We start from the raw sequence: 13,129 nt of genomic DNA, 5'->3' as shown, positions 1-13,129 counted from the left end.
CGTGGTCTTGCTTTCACGTGTGCAGTGGGGGTCCGGGATGTTGAAAGAGAAGTGCGCTACTGTGCATACTTATATTGTTCCTCCAGTCAGGCTCAATTTCCTATACCAAGATGGCCACTGACTTAAGCACTGTTCATCTGAGACAGTAGTCTTCCACTTAGCTCCGGTGAACTTGTAACTACCTGCTATTCTAGACTCTGTTCCAGCATCCTGCTACGTACACTCACTGGTTGGGAAGCTGTATGGCCTCCTGCTCTGCTCAAGTTCCACTCCATCTAACTAATCTATATAACTGTAAGTACGGCTGTAGTGTACCCATTATTCCTTCAATACACCACAATAGTAGTTAAGCAACTGAGCTATTTGTTGTCTTATGGCATTCACTGCTGTGTACAGAAACTCTGCCACATTATCAATCCTGCACACACATATTTCCAATACGGTGGTCATGCAAAAGACCAGCTCTCTGTGAGTGCAGTATTTCTGAAGGTAGAAGACACCTTCAGCCTAATATAGCAACCTGCCCCACCCACCCCTCACTGATTTTAAATAGAAAGTCCAGCACTCTGGCCTGCATATGTGGAATGAGCACACTGAGGAAAGACTCCTACATTTTGTTTACTATGGCAGTCAATATTGGGGGGATTCTCTGGGGTGCGGGGTTCCCTGGACCTGCCGTGGCTGGGCACCCCTGGGGGGCACCGCAATCTAACATTTATTTTAATACACTATGGCACTTATAGTTTGTTTTATATATATATATATATATATAACATTTTCACACCAATTTCTTTAACTCTTCACATTACTTACACATGCAGCAGTAGCTTCTCCTACCCACTTAACTCTTTGTTTGTATCACTCTTGCAGTGCCCTGGGGTTGTCTGGCTGGGTGGCTTTGGGGTGTCCTGCCCGCTGGACCTGAACCCCTGTAGTTAGTGTTAGGGACTTACCCAATGAGAGGCTACCTTGGTGTGGTGGGTAAGCTCATAGCCCTGGCCAGGATTATGCTAAACTCCTCTGGTTATTACAGGTTGAGCAAGTGTGAGATAGTGCACCTGCATTTCCCCCCCCCCCCTGTACACTGTATTAAGTCTCAAGCAGAGTAGCGCCTCATTACTTAATTATGGTGTGCAAATTAGGGCCCCCTTCCCTTTCTCTCTGTGAGAAAGCAGGAAGAGAACTCTCTCTACTCTGCTTTTCTTCAATGTGGTCAGACATAAGGCCACCCATAAAGCGGCAAACATTTATGAACCTGGTTTTGCCGTGTAAATGATTGCTGCTTTAAAAAAAATGGGAGAACTTGCACAAAGGGCCCGATTCAGACCTGATCGCTGCTGTGTGTTTTCGCATTGACTGCGCATGCACCGCAATGTGCACGCACGTCACCAAACAATAGGCATTGCCAAACAGCAACAAGTTGGCGCGACAATTCTAATTGCACAGCCATTCGCAAGCTGATTGACATGAAGAGGCCGTTTGTGGGTGGTAACTGACCGGTATTTGGGAGTGTCAGGGAAAACCCAGGCATTCCCAAACGTTTTCAGGGAGGGTTTGTGATGTCAGCTCCGGACCCGATCAGCCTGTTCTCTTCGCACTGTAGGAGTAAGTCCTGGGCTGCGCACAGACTACATACACTGGTATAAACATTAGATGGTGAGTGTGGTGCGAACGGATTTGCAGCTGTCCGCTGACTGAGGGATATGTTTAGTACGGCGCGTACACATGCAATCGCACACTTGCACGGCCGAATTTACACTCCCCTTGGATGGCAACTATCTGATTGCAGCTTTCTAGAACAGGGAATACTCAACCCTTTAAAAAGCAAACATAGAAATGTGCATCTGGGTAAAGGTGTGATTTATATTATTTTTATTTGACTAGTATGTTTAAAAGCAGATTAATAAAATATAAAGAACTTTATACATACATATGTCGCTTGCTAGTGCTTTCTATTATTTGTTTTTTGGCCTTCTGAGAGGGATCCAATCGGATCCTTCCCAGCACACCCCGCGGCCGTCGCTTCACTCTGTGCATGTGCAGATGGACTCCCGGCGCTAAAACCTGGAAGTCCAGTGTCCAGCGCTGATCCAAGAGGACAGCTCTTATCAGAAGAGCTGTACTTTGTGATACTAATCGCATATGTTAGCACAAATGTGATTAGTATCAATGCAATGTGTGGTGGAATGTATATATGCTTAGTACATCCTGCCCTAAATATTTTTCTACTATAGCAGAGGTTCTCAAACTCGGTCCTCAGGACCCCACACAGTGCATGTTTTGCAGGTCTCCTCACAGAATCGCAAGTGAAATAATTAGCTCCACCTGTGGACCTTTTAAAATGTGTCAGTGAGTAATTAATACACCTGTGCACCTGCTGGGTTACCTGCAAAACATGCACTGTGTGGGGTCCTGAGGACCGAGTTTGAGAACCTCTGTACTATAGTATAGAAGAGGGAGCCAGCATGTTCTTTGATTTATCATGCATTGCTGCCTCTTCCACCTGACCCCCACCTATATGTAAGTAGTATTTCTATTACTTTGTATCTAATGTGCTCTAAGGATGCATTTTAGAACGTCTGTATGTGAGTAGAACAAGTCCCACTTGCACTTAGCACTGCAGGGGTTAAAATGAGTACCCTCCTCAGAAGCCATTTACAAAACTTCACTGCACTCATCCTGTAACTTGACCACATTACTTTTATGGCTTCCATTTTTGATTGATTACGTATTCCAGCTTTTAGCTTCAGTGAACTGACATTGATCTAATGCTTTGGAAAATACAAGACGCAGGTTTGTTAACATGAAACATACTGTATAAGACACAATAAACTGCTGTATAAGCACTTGCTCATCTTATGCATTGTGCTTCCTGATTAAATCTGATTTTTAAATGTCTTTATTGTACATGTGAAGCATATTAGAGAGTGATTTAGACTTGATAAATAACAGATAATAAGACAATGGAAGAAGGAATAGGAAAATAAGTGAATTGAAACCAGAGGTGCAGCCAAAATATATGTGACAAAAGTGTACATCCACAACACTTAAAAATGTTTATATAGAAGTTACGTATACATATGGCGCTCAGAGGAAAAAATAAAATCCACCTGAATTGTCTATCTCCAACATCTCTTTTGGAAATCTTTTAGGGTGATTATTGCTCTATAGTTTTTTTGTGTGCCTGCAAATGCTCCACATTTTGTCTTAGGTGGATTCTATTTTATTTATTCCTCTGAGCGCCATATGTATACGTAACTTCTTTTCTTCTAAATAACAGATAATACAACAAATGATTTTCTGATGTATATTAAAAATTTCACATATGTATGTTGTAGATTTAATATGCTTCACACAACAATAGATTGCTTTTATGATGCAGTCACCTTGCAGATACAGAGGGTGACATCCAGGCAAGGGTGGCTTGTGAGCAACACCCAAAGCAGGGCTGTAACTAGAGGGGATGGGGGGTTAGGGGCTAAGGGGGCATGTGCCCCGGGTGCAGGATTTGAGGGGACGCCAAGGAGTTACGCAGGACCAAGGTTTTTTCTGATTTTTTTTATTTTTACTGGCAGTGCTGTGCTGCTCCACTGAGACAGCAGACCGCTCCCATGGCAATGTATCTGACCCATCTGTCTGCCCGCAGCTGGCTCCGATGCTGTGTGGGTGAGCTTCAGTACCTGGGATCTCTTCTATGTTGGCTACTGTCTTAAACTCTCTTCTTTTCCATGCAGTGCTGCGACTAGTGTGCGGTGCACCGTGTAAGCTATCGAAGCACACTGTGCTCCCAGTTAGCAGTATCAACTTCTACTTTGCCTCCGAGATGGGGGGATTTGGTGCAGCTTATAGGGGGGGGGGGGGTAGTGCAGTGATGGAGTGTACCATACAGGGTATGTAGTGTAGTAATGTATTGCAGTGTATAGGGGCATGTAGTGCACTGATGTGGTGTAGCATATAATTGGATGTAGTATAGTGATGTAGTGTAGCATATAGGCTATGTAGTGCAGTGCATAGGGGCATGTAGTGATGTAGTTCAGCATGTAGGGGATATAGTATAGTGATGTAGTGCAGTGGATAGTGGAATGTAGTGCAGTGGATAGTGGAAAGTAATGCAGTGATAAAGTGTTATGATATAGTGCAATGTATGGGGACACACAGAAGAGCATGTAGTTAAACATGCTGGCAGGGCATGTGACGGATAGGGCATTTGAGGCACATAGGGGAATATTGTCCAGCAGTATCACCCTATATTTCTAAATTTTTGATAATGTGATTATTTTAATCGGATAGGGTTCGTTTGTTTTCTTGTTTTTTTGTGTTGTTTATGACTTTTTTTTTGGGGGGGGGGGGGGGGGGGGAGCTGGAGACGCGCGACAAATTACTACCTTGCCCCGGATGATGAAAGTCCTACTTTCGGCCCTGCCCAAAGCCTTATATAGCCTAGATTGACAGCAGCCATGGCAACATTACAGTCACTGTAGGCTGACCATATTATCCCTTTAACCTGGTACACTCATGAATTAAACACGTTCTGTGGCTGGCTGACTATAAGCCTGCATTTCACCTGGGTTTAAGCAGCCACAGAACCTGTGTAATTCATGAGTGTCCCAGGTTAAAAGGATAATATGGTCTGCCTACTACAGTGCATCCGGAAAGTATTCACAGTGCTTCACTTTTTCCACATTTTGTTATGTTACAGCCTTGTTCCAAAATGGCATAAATTAATTTTTCCCTCAAAGTTCTACACGCAATACCCCATAATGACAACATGAAAAAAGTTTTTTTTTAGATTTTTGCAAATTTATTCAAAATGAAAAAATAAGAAATCACATGTTCATAAGTATTCACAGCATTTGCCATGAATCTCAAAATTGAGCTCAGGTGCATCCTGTTTCCACTGATCATCCTTGAGATGTTCCTACAGCTTAGGAGTCCACCTGTGGTAAATTCAGTTGACTGGACATGATTTGGAAAGGCACACACCTGTCTATATAAGGTCCCACACTTGACAGTGCATGTCTGAGAACAAACCAAGCATGAAGTCAAAGGAATTGTCTGTAGACCTCCGAGACAGGATTGTCTCGAGGCACAAATCTGGGGAAGGGTACACAAAAATATCTGCTGCTTTAAAGGTCCCAATGAGCACAGTGGCCTCCATCATCCATAAATGGAAGAAGTTTGGAACCACCAGGATCCTTTCTAGAACTGGCCGCCATCTAAACTGAGCGATCGGGGGAGAAGGGCCCTAGTCAGGGAGGAGACCAAGAACCCAGTGGTCACTCTGTCAGAGCTACAGCATTCCACTGTCGAAAGAGGAGAACCTTTCAGAAGGACAACCATCTCTGCAGCAATCCACCAATCAGACCTATATGGTAGAGTGGACAGACGGAAGCAACTCCTTAGTAAAAGCACATGGCAGCCCGCCAGGAGTTTGCCAAAATGCACCTGAAGGACTCTCAGACCATGAGAAATAAAATTCTCTGGTCTGATGAGACAAAGATTGAACACTTTGACGTGAATGCCAGACGTCATGTTTTGAGGAAACCAGGCAGCACTCATCACCAGGCCAATACCATCCCTGCAGTGAAGCATGGTGGTGGCAGCATCATGCTGTAGGGATGTTTTTCAGAAGGAACTGGGAGACTAGTCAGGATAGAGGGAAAGATGAATGCAGAAATGTACAGAGACATCTTGGATGAAAACCTGCTTCAGAGCTCTCTTCCTGCTTCAGAGCTCTCTTGATCTCAGACTGGGGCGATGGTTCATCTTTCAGCAGGACAACGACCCTAAGCACACAGCCAAGGTATCAAAGGAGTGGCTTCAGGACAACTCTGTGAATGTCCTTAAGTGGCCCAGCCAGAGCCCAGACTTGAATCCAATTGAACATCTCTGGAGAGATCTGAAAATGGCTGTGCGCCGACGCATTCCATCCAACCTGATGGAGCTTGAGAGGTGCTACAAAGAAGAATAGGTGAAAATGCCCAAAGATAGGTGTGCCAACAAAGTATTGAGCAAAGTCTGTGAATACTTATGTACATGTGATTTCTTAGTTTTTTTATTTTTAATAAATTTGCAAACATCTCAGAAAAACTTTTTTCACATTGTCTTTATGGGGTATTGTGTGTAGAATTTTGAGGGAAAAAATGTATTTATTCCATTTGGAATAAGGCTGTAACATAGCAAAATGTGGAAACAGAAGCGCTGTGAATACTTTCCAGATGCACTGTATATCCTTGACTGTATTTATGTCCTATCCCCTCGCTGCTTTCTCTAGTATCTGTTGACCATGTCTCTGTGGACTTTTTATGAGATAGTGAATTAAGGTGCAGGCTCCAATATGGTGGTAACTGTTGTGAAATACTACACATTCTCTGTACAGCACTGTCATTTGTTAAATACTTAATATTGTCCTGGTATAGAAAATAAAAGTACATCTGCCTTCCTCAGCAGCCCAGAGCTAGATTAAGGTTCACATGGACCTGGAGCTGAAAATGTTCAAGGGCCTATACTGAGACGGGTAGGACCTGTGTCCGGTTCTGCATGTGTGTGGCCAGAGCCACATAGGTGTGTACACCACCTACACTATCAGCCCCACTGTCTACCTAAATACATATAAACAGAGAACTAGATAAATGATTTTAATACTTAGGATTTATGGCCATCTGTGTAGCCAGCTAGGCAGCTGGTCATCCTTATGCTACCATAATAATGGGCCCAGTGCTTAAAGTGGTCCTAGAAAGGTGGTGGAACTCACCCCCCCTCCACCGCCCGTGCACCTGAGGCATGCGCCACAAAAAGGGGTGTGGCCTCAAAAAGAAAGGGGCATGGTCACCCAATAGTATCTTCAATTCAAATTACACATCACAGTAGCACAATCTGATTCACGTTAAACCACATAGTAGTGTCCCTTATTCATATTATGACACATATTATACACAAAGCCCACAGCAGTATTACCCCAAATACACATAATGCCCACAGCAATAGTGCCCCTTATACAATGCCCACAGTAGTAGTGTCCCTTATGCAATGCCCACTGTAGTGTTAGTGCCCACAGTGGTAGTGCCCCTTATACCCATAGTATTGGTGCCCCTTATGCAGTGCCTCCAGTAGTAGTGTCCCTTATGTCCGCAGAAGTGATGCCCCTTATGAAGTGTCCCCTATGTAACGCCCTCAGTAGTAATGCCCCATGTAGTATTGCCCCCAGTAGATATGCCCCCTGTAGTTATGCCCCCAGTAGATTTGCCCCCTGCAGATATGCCCTGTAGATATGTCCCCTACAGTTATGCCCCCTATTGATATGCCCTCTTTAGGTATGCCCTCTTTAGATATGACCCCAGTATATATGCACCCTTTTGTAATGTCCTCTTTAGTTATGCCCCCTGTAGATATGCTTCCTTTATGCTTCCTCCAGCAGATATGCCCGCTGTAGTTATGTACCCTGCAGATATGCCCCCAGTAAATTCCCCCCCCAGATTTGCACCCTTTAGTTAGTTATGCCCTCTGTAGATTTGTCCTCTGTAGTTATGTCCCTTGTAGATACACCCCCTTTAGTTATGCCCTTTGTAGATATGCCCCTTTAGGTATGCCCCTTGTAGATAAACCCCCTGTAGATATGCCGCATATACACAAAAATAAAACAAACACAATATACTCTCCAAGCCCTGCTTCTGTGGCTGACCACTGCCATCCTTCCTTGCCTCCCGCTCTTCGTAACTATGGGAGAGACATCATGATGTCTCTCCCATAGCACACAGCACACTGCAAAAGCCAGAAGCCGGAGCTCAGTAGTGAGCTTCTGCCTCCGGGCCCAGCTGCCACTGTGGGGAGGGAGTTGGGAGATGCCGGGCATTCGCTGAGATTTTGTTACCAGCGGGCGCCCGGCAACTCCCTGCGCTCAGGCTGACATCGTGGGTTAGGTGGGCCGGAGGAGGCGGAACTGGTTCCGTCCCCAAATGGAACTGACGGAACGCAGTTCCGCCTGGTTCCGGATCACTTTAACCTCTGGATGGGTCTATGTTTGTGTGGAGGCCTGGAAATGGAGCTTCGTCTGTCTCATTGTTAGTCTGGCTCTGTAGCATCCACTAAAACGCATCACCCGGAAGTAACAAATACACGTCCTATATCCTGACCACATATGACTTCATGTTTTGAATGATTAGATATTCCATCTTTTACCTCTGTCACTGAGCTGAGAGATCATTGATTCCATGGTTTGGAAAATATTGAGCGCAGATTTGTTAAAATGAAAATATATAAAAGCTTGTCATATAAGACACAATAAGCTGCTATACTCATATGAGCACTGGCTCAGTCTATGCACAAGACGTCCTGGTTATCACCCCTGGAAGACTATGGTTTCAATGCTCAAAAGTAACTTACAGAAGGAGGTATTTCAATTTAAAGGCGATAAACTTACTCATGTCCTACAGCTTTCAAACTTAAATAAAGAAGATACAAAGAACTATCTTTGTGTTTCAGGTATGTACTGTATGTTTATGTCTCTGATGATTTTTTTGTAGGGTAACTGTAATTGTTGTATTTGAATGCAAAATGTTGTTACAAAGATTAAATCCTGTACTACACATACAAACAGGTGTCAAATAATCTTCCTGTAAACATTCTTTAATTCTACATTGATTAGGGGTTCCCAACCACTGTCCTCAAGGCACTCTAACGGACCATGTTTAAAGGATAGCCATGCTTAAGCACAGGTGACCTAATTAGTACCTCAGTTATTTTGATTTACTCAAGCATGAATATCACTAAATCCTGGACTGTATAGGATAAATTTACTAAGATGGGAGTTCTATTTAAGATGGGATGTTTTCCATAGCAACCAATCAGATTCCAGGTATTATCTTCTAGAAGGTGCTAGATAAATGAGAAGTAGAATCTGATTGGTTGCTATGGGAAACATTCCATCTTATATAGAACTCCCATCTTAGTAAATGTACCCCTTAGTATGTCTTCAGGACACAGGTTGGGAGACCATGACAAAGTATTAAAACATACAATTTTGTATCAATTATAAAGCATATGTTTTCCTCAGTGACTTATAGATGGAGATATAAAGGTATTTAGAGCTATGTGTGAATGATGATTAACCACTGATTACATGGTAAGCCATTCATGATTTTATAAACCTGCTGTGTTGTATAGATTCCAAAAATCTTAATGTTGTAGGATTATCTCATGCAAATAAAAGAGAACCTGTCTCTTGAGGAAATATGGATTTGCACAGTGCTGAGTATATGTTTCTTCTGTCAGGAGAGAGCAAGCTCCTGAGTTCGGGGAGCATAGAAAGGATTTTGTCATTTTTTGACACTTATATAGAGGTCTAGATACCAATGAAAAATAAATGAGTTGCAGAAACATTATAAATGGCTATTTCAGATATACTGTACCAAGTATTTCCTTAGCTGTATTAGGCATATTAAATATTTACATTTTTACCGTATGAAATATTTATATACTGTAGTGCGCATGTAAGTATTCTGCAATAAATCTTTATCCTCTGAAATATTTATGTCAGGTATGTACATTGTTATTTTTGTGCTGCAATGGCTAGTAGTTTCAGCTTTGTGCACCTTATTACTTTACTTTTGCCATGTGCAGTGTACTACATATAAATTAATTTACGTTATTTTACATTAGTTAAAGACATGGGGGTGGGGGTGGGTATGTAATAGGGTATGAGAATCAGGAAGTGGGAGATTTTGGGAGCGTTCTCCTGTTTTTTAAAGTGGCTATCATTTACATGGCAAATTCAACCTGGTTTTGGCAAGTAAATGATTGCCACTTTAAAAACAAGAGAGCGCTCACAACCCTGGTTCGGATGTAATGCTGCCCGAGTTTGGCGACCATGCGGGATGCCGGCAGATCTCTGACTTTTATTTAAAGGGACAATCACTTACAAGGCAAAGACATGATTCATAAGTGATTGCCCCTTTAAAAAAACCATTAGAGTTCCGATGGCATCCCTCATGGCTGCCAAACTCGGGCGGCATTACATCTGGCCCACTATTACTTTCCCCCTATTGGGTCTGATACAGAATGGAATGAAAATGAGCTTTCATTATGATGCTCCAAAGATGTAGATTCTCACACGTATGCAGACATGGATGCAACTTATAGAAATGCCCCTATATTTATACCTGGTGTGCTAGTAGTCATTACCAACAATGTACACTTCTACCTACCTTATACTTGAGGAAAGAGATATTCTAGGTGTATTTATGCTTCTGTCTACTTCTGCATAGTGTGAAGCTTTCCTACATGACAACATCCAGTTACATCCAAGCTATGCCTGTACTTATGTGCACTTCCATAGCAAGTGTTGTGTGAGAAGAACACACAAGATACTGTATGCTTTGCAAATAGGTGGTTGTTCAACTCTACATCCGGGAGCAGTGAGAGGAAGTAGTACCGATTACCTGGGTCGGGGCTTGTCTGGAGGACCAGCCTAGCCATGGAGGAGTCCCTCCCTCTCAGCATGTTCCCCTTAAAAATATAGCTTTATTGGGTATACTTTAAAATAGAGAATACATAAATTATATGAATGACACAGCAAAATAATGGTATAAAGATGAATGAGGGGCTCTTGCAAATATAGGGGCATGACTGATGGTACTCTGATTTCATAAATGGGCATATATAGGTGCATGACTAAACAGGCTCCAGTTGCATAAAGGGGCATGAGGAGGATCTTGTATATATAGGTACATGACTTAATGGATTCTGTATGATATACCAAGGGACAGAGGCATATCAACCATCAGAATACCGACAGCCCCACAAACAGTACCCTAACCCTCCCTGCCCCCTACTCTAACCTTCCCTTGTGGGTGCCTAACCCTAACCCTCCCCAGTGGTGCCTAACCCTCCCCTTGAAAGTGCCTAACCCTAACCCCCCCTAACCTAACCAACCATTCCTGTCCAATAACCTTAACCCACCTTCTAAAGCCTAAACCTAACCTCCCAACCCCCATCCAGAGTTTTGAAGGCATTTGGGGCTGAAATGCCGGTGGTTGGGATGCCGGCAGTCAGAATACCAACTGTGGTATTCCGATGTTTAGAATCCCGATGGGGGTCGGGTAAGCATTCGACCCCTCACCACCTAGCACCCTAATCCTAATCTTCCCTTGCTGCAGCCTAAACCTAACACCCAGTTGGTGCCTAACCCTAACCCCTCCCTTCCTGCATCCTAAAGCTAACTTCCCCTCCCCACAGCCTAACCCTTCCCCCACGGCCTAAACCTAAATGGCCCTCTGGCGGCCCATCAGTCACTTGATCGGGATCTCGACTGTTGGGATGCCGGTACCATCATTGTGATCTAATTCAGGAAGCTGCTGCCGGTAATCTGATCAGTGTCTGGATTCCGGCGTCTGTATTTTGACAGTCGGGAACCTGGTCGGATCCAATTTAAAACTTAATACATCAAGCCTCAAATGTGTTGTGTTTAGCTTTCGTTTCCCTGCATTATGACAAATAATAACAGCTGATCACCAATAAACTATGCGAGTCCTCTATGTACTGCTCGTAGCTAACATTACAATGCACATTCATTATTTGATATTACAGTGTCTTCCACAAATTCTGTCTGCCTGTCCTGGTTATATGTTATGGACGAGAAAGTCGCTGCAACATGCAAATCACGGAATACATGGTATTTAAAGGATTTGACGCTTATTGATGGTTTAGATTACTCACAGGTAAGTAGAGTCATATGCCAGAAATTGTATTGGGGACTATAAGGCCTATCATGCTATTCAATAGGGTTGTGTTTTTTTTAGTAAAGCTAACTTTGTCTTTCACCAATCATTACATGCATTTGCTGTGTGCAGATTTTCCAAACACCAATAGGTGTTATGTAGGTGGTTTTAAAAGCCTATAACATCATAACTTCCATTATACTTGTAGTGATGTGGTGCAAACATAAAAGCATTTAATTCCGATGACTGATAAGGATCAAATGACATGGAAAGCATGGTTTGTGTTCAATCATCATTAGGTAATTTCTAATCATAAAAACCGAGGATTCAACAGAAAAGACATTACATGTAGGGGGGTAAATTTACTAAAGCTTCTAAAACAGAGAATTGTTGATGTTACCGATAGCAACCAATCAGATGCTGTCTATGATTTTCTAAGGCAACAGAGAATTGACAGACAGCATCTGATTGGTTGCTATGGGCAACATCACCAATTCTCTGTTTTAGAAGATTTAGTAAATTTACCCCGTAGTCTGCATTTTTGTGTAGGTTTTTTTTTATTATTGGTATTACTCTTTCTTTGGTTGGGGATTATTGTGTTTTTTCTTTAATATTTTTACAGTTTAACAAAATCTGATTGCTGGTCCCACTGAATTCTCTGGGACTTTTTTGGTCAAATTCCCACTGCAACTGCTGAGATACTCTTCCATGAATATGGGGGTAATTCCAAGTTGATTGCAGCAGAAATTTTGTTAGCAATTGGTCAAAACCATGTGCACTGCAGGGGAGGCAGATATAACATGTGCAGAGAGAGTTAGATTTGGGTGGGGTGTGTTCAATCTGCAATCTAATTTGCAGTGTAAAAATAAAGCAGCCAGTATTTACCCTGCACAGAAACAATATAACCCACCCACCTAAATCTAACTCTCTCTGCAAATGTTATATCTGCCACCCCCTGCAGTGCACATGGTTTTGCCCAATTGCCATCAAAAATCCTGCTGCGATCAACTTGGAATTACCCCCTATGTCAGCCTTTCTGTGTGATAGATCCCTAGAAACTGTTCTTGTTTATGTTCCCTTTCAGCCCCACTCCTAGTTTCAATGTAGGTCCTCTTCATTAGATATCTTATTTTTAAAATGTCTGTCTGTCCTGATATCCATTGATTCCTTCTACATATCATTTATTTAAATTAATATTTGTACAATTTTTTGTGCAGTCTGGTTTTATTAGAATGAATAATGAAAATGTAAATACATGTCCAGAACAAAAGTCTATGCAGTAAATGAAAATGGAAAGACTGGTTATCCATAGTTAAAGCATTTTCATGGAGATATATACGATATCCCGGCGGATGGGATTCCGGTGGTCATATGACTGACACCATGACCAATGTTGACATTATGGGGGTCATTCC

At 42.6% G+C, this 13,129-nt stretch overlaps 1 protein-coding gene across 1 annotated transcript in view; it reads left to right on the top strand.

Annotated features, from left to right (window-relative positions):
- The window catches only part of LOC134933173 (exocyst complex component 1-like), a 91,678-nt gene that overhangs the window by 71,547 nt on the left and 7,002 nt on the right, over window positions 1-13,129 (top strand). Inside the window, exon 2 of the mRNA XM_063928181.1 lies at window positions 11,584-11,714. Within this exon, the coding sequence (XP_063784251.1) occupies window positions 11,625-11,714 (90 nt within the window). The 5' untranslated portion in view covers window positions 11,584-11,624. The remainder of the gene's footprint in view (window positions 1-11,583; window positions 11,715-13,129) is intronic.

The sequence above is a fragment of the Pseudophryne corroboree genome, chromosome 6 (assembly GCF_028390025.1).
Source record: "Pseudophryne corroboree isolate aPseCor3 chromosome 6, aPseCor3.hap2, whole genome shotgun sequence".
Lineage (NCBI taxonomy): Eukaryota > Metazoa > Chordata > Amphibia > Anura > Myobatrachidae > Pseudophryne > Pseudophryne corroboree.
Note: the sequence above shows the minus strand (reverse complement) of the source record. Positions and strands in the feature narration are given on the sequence as shown.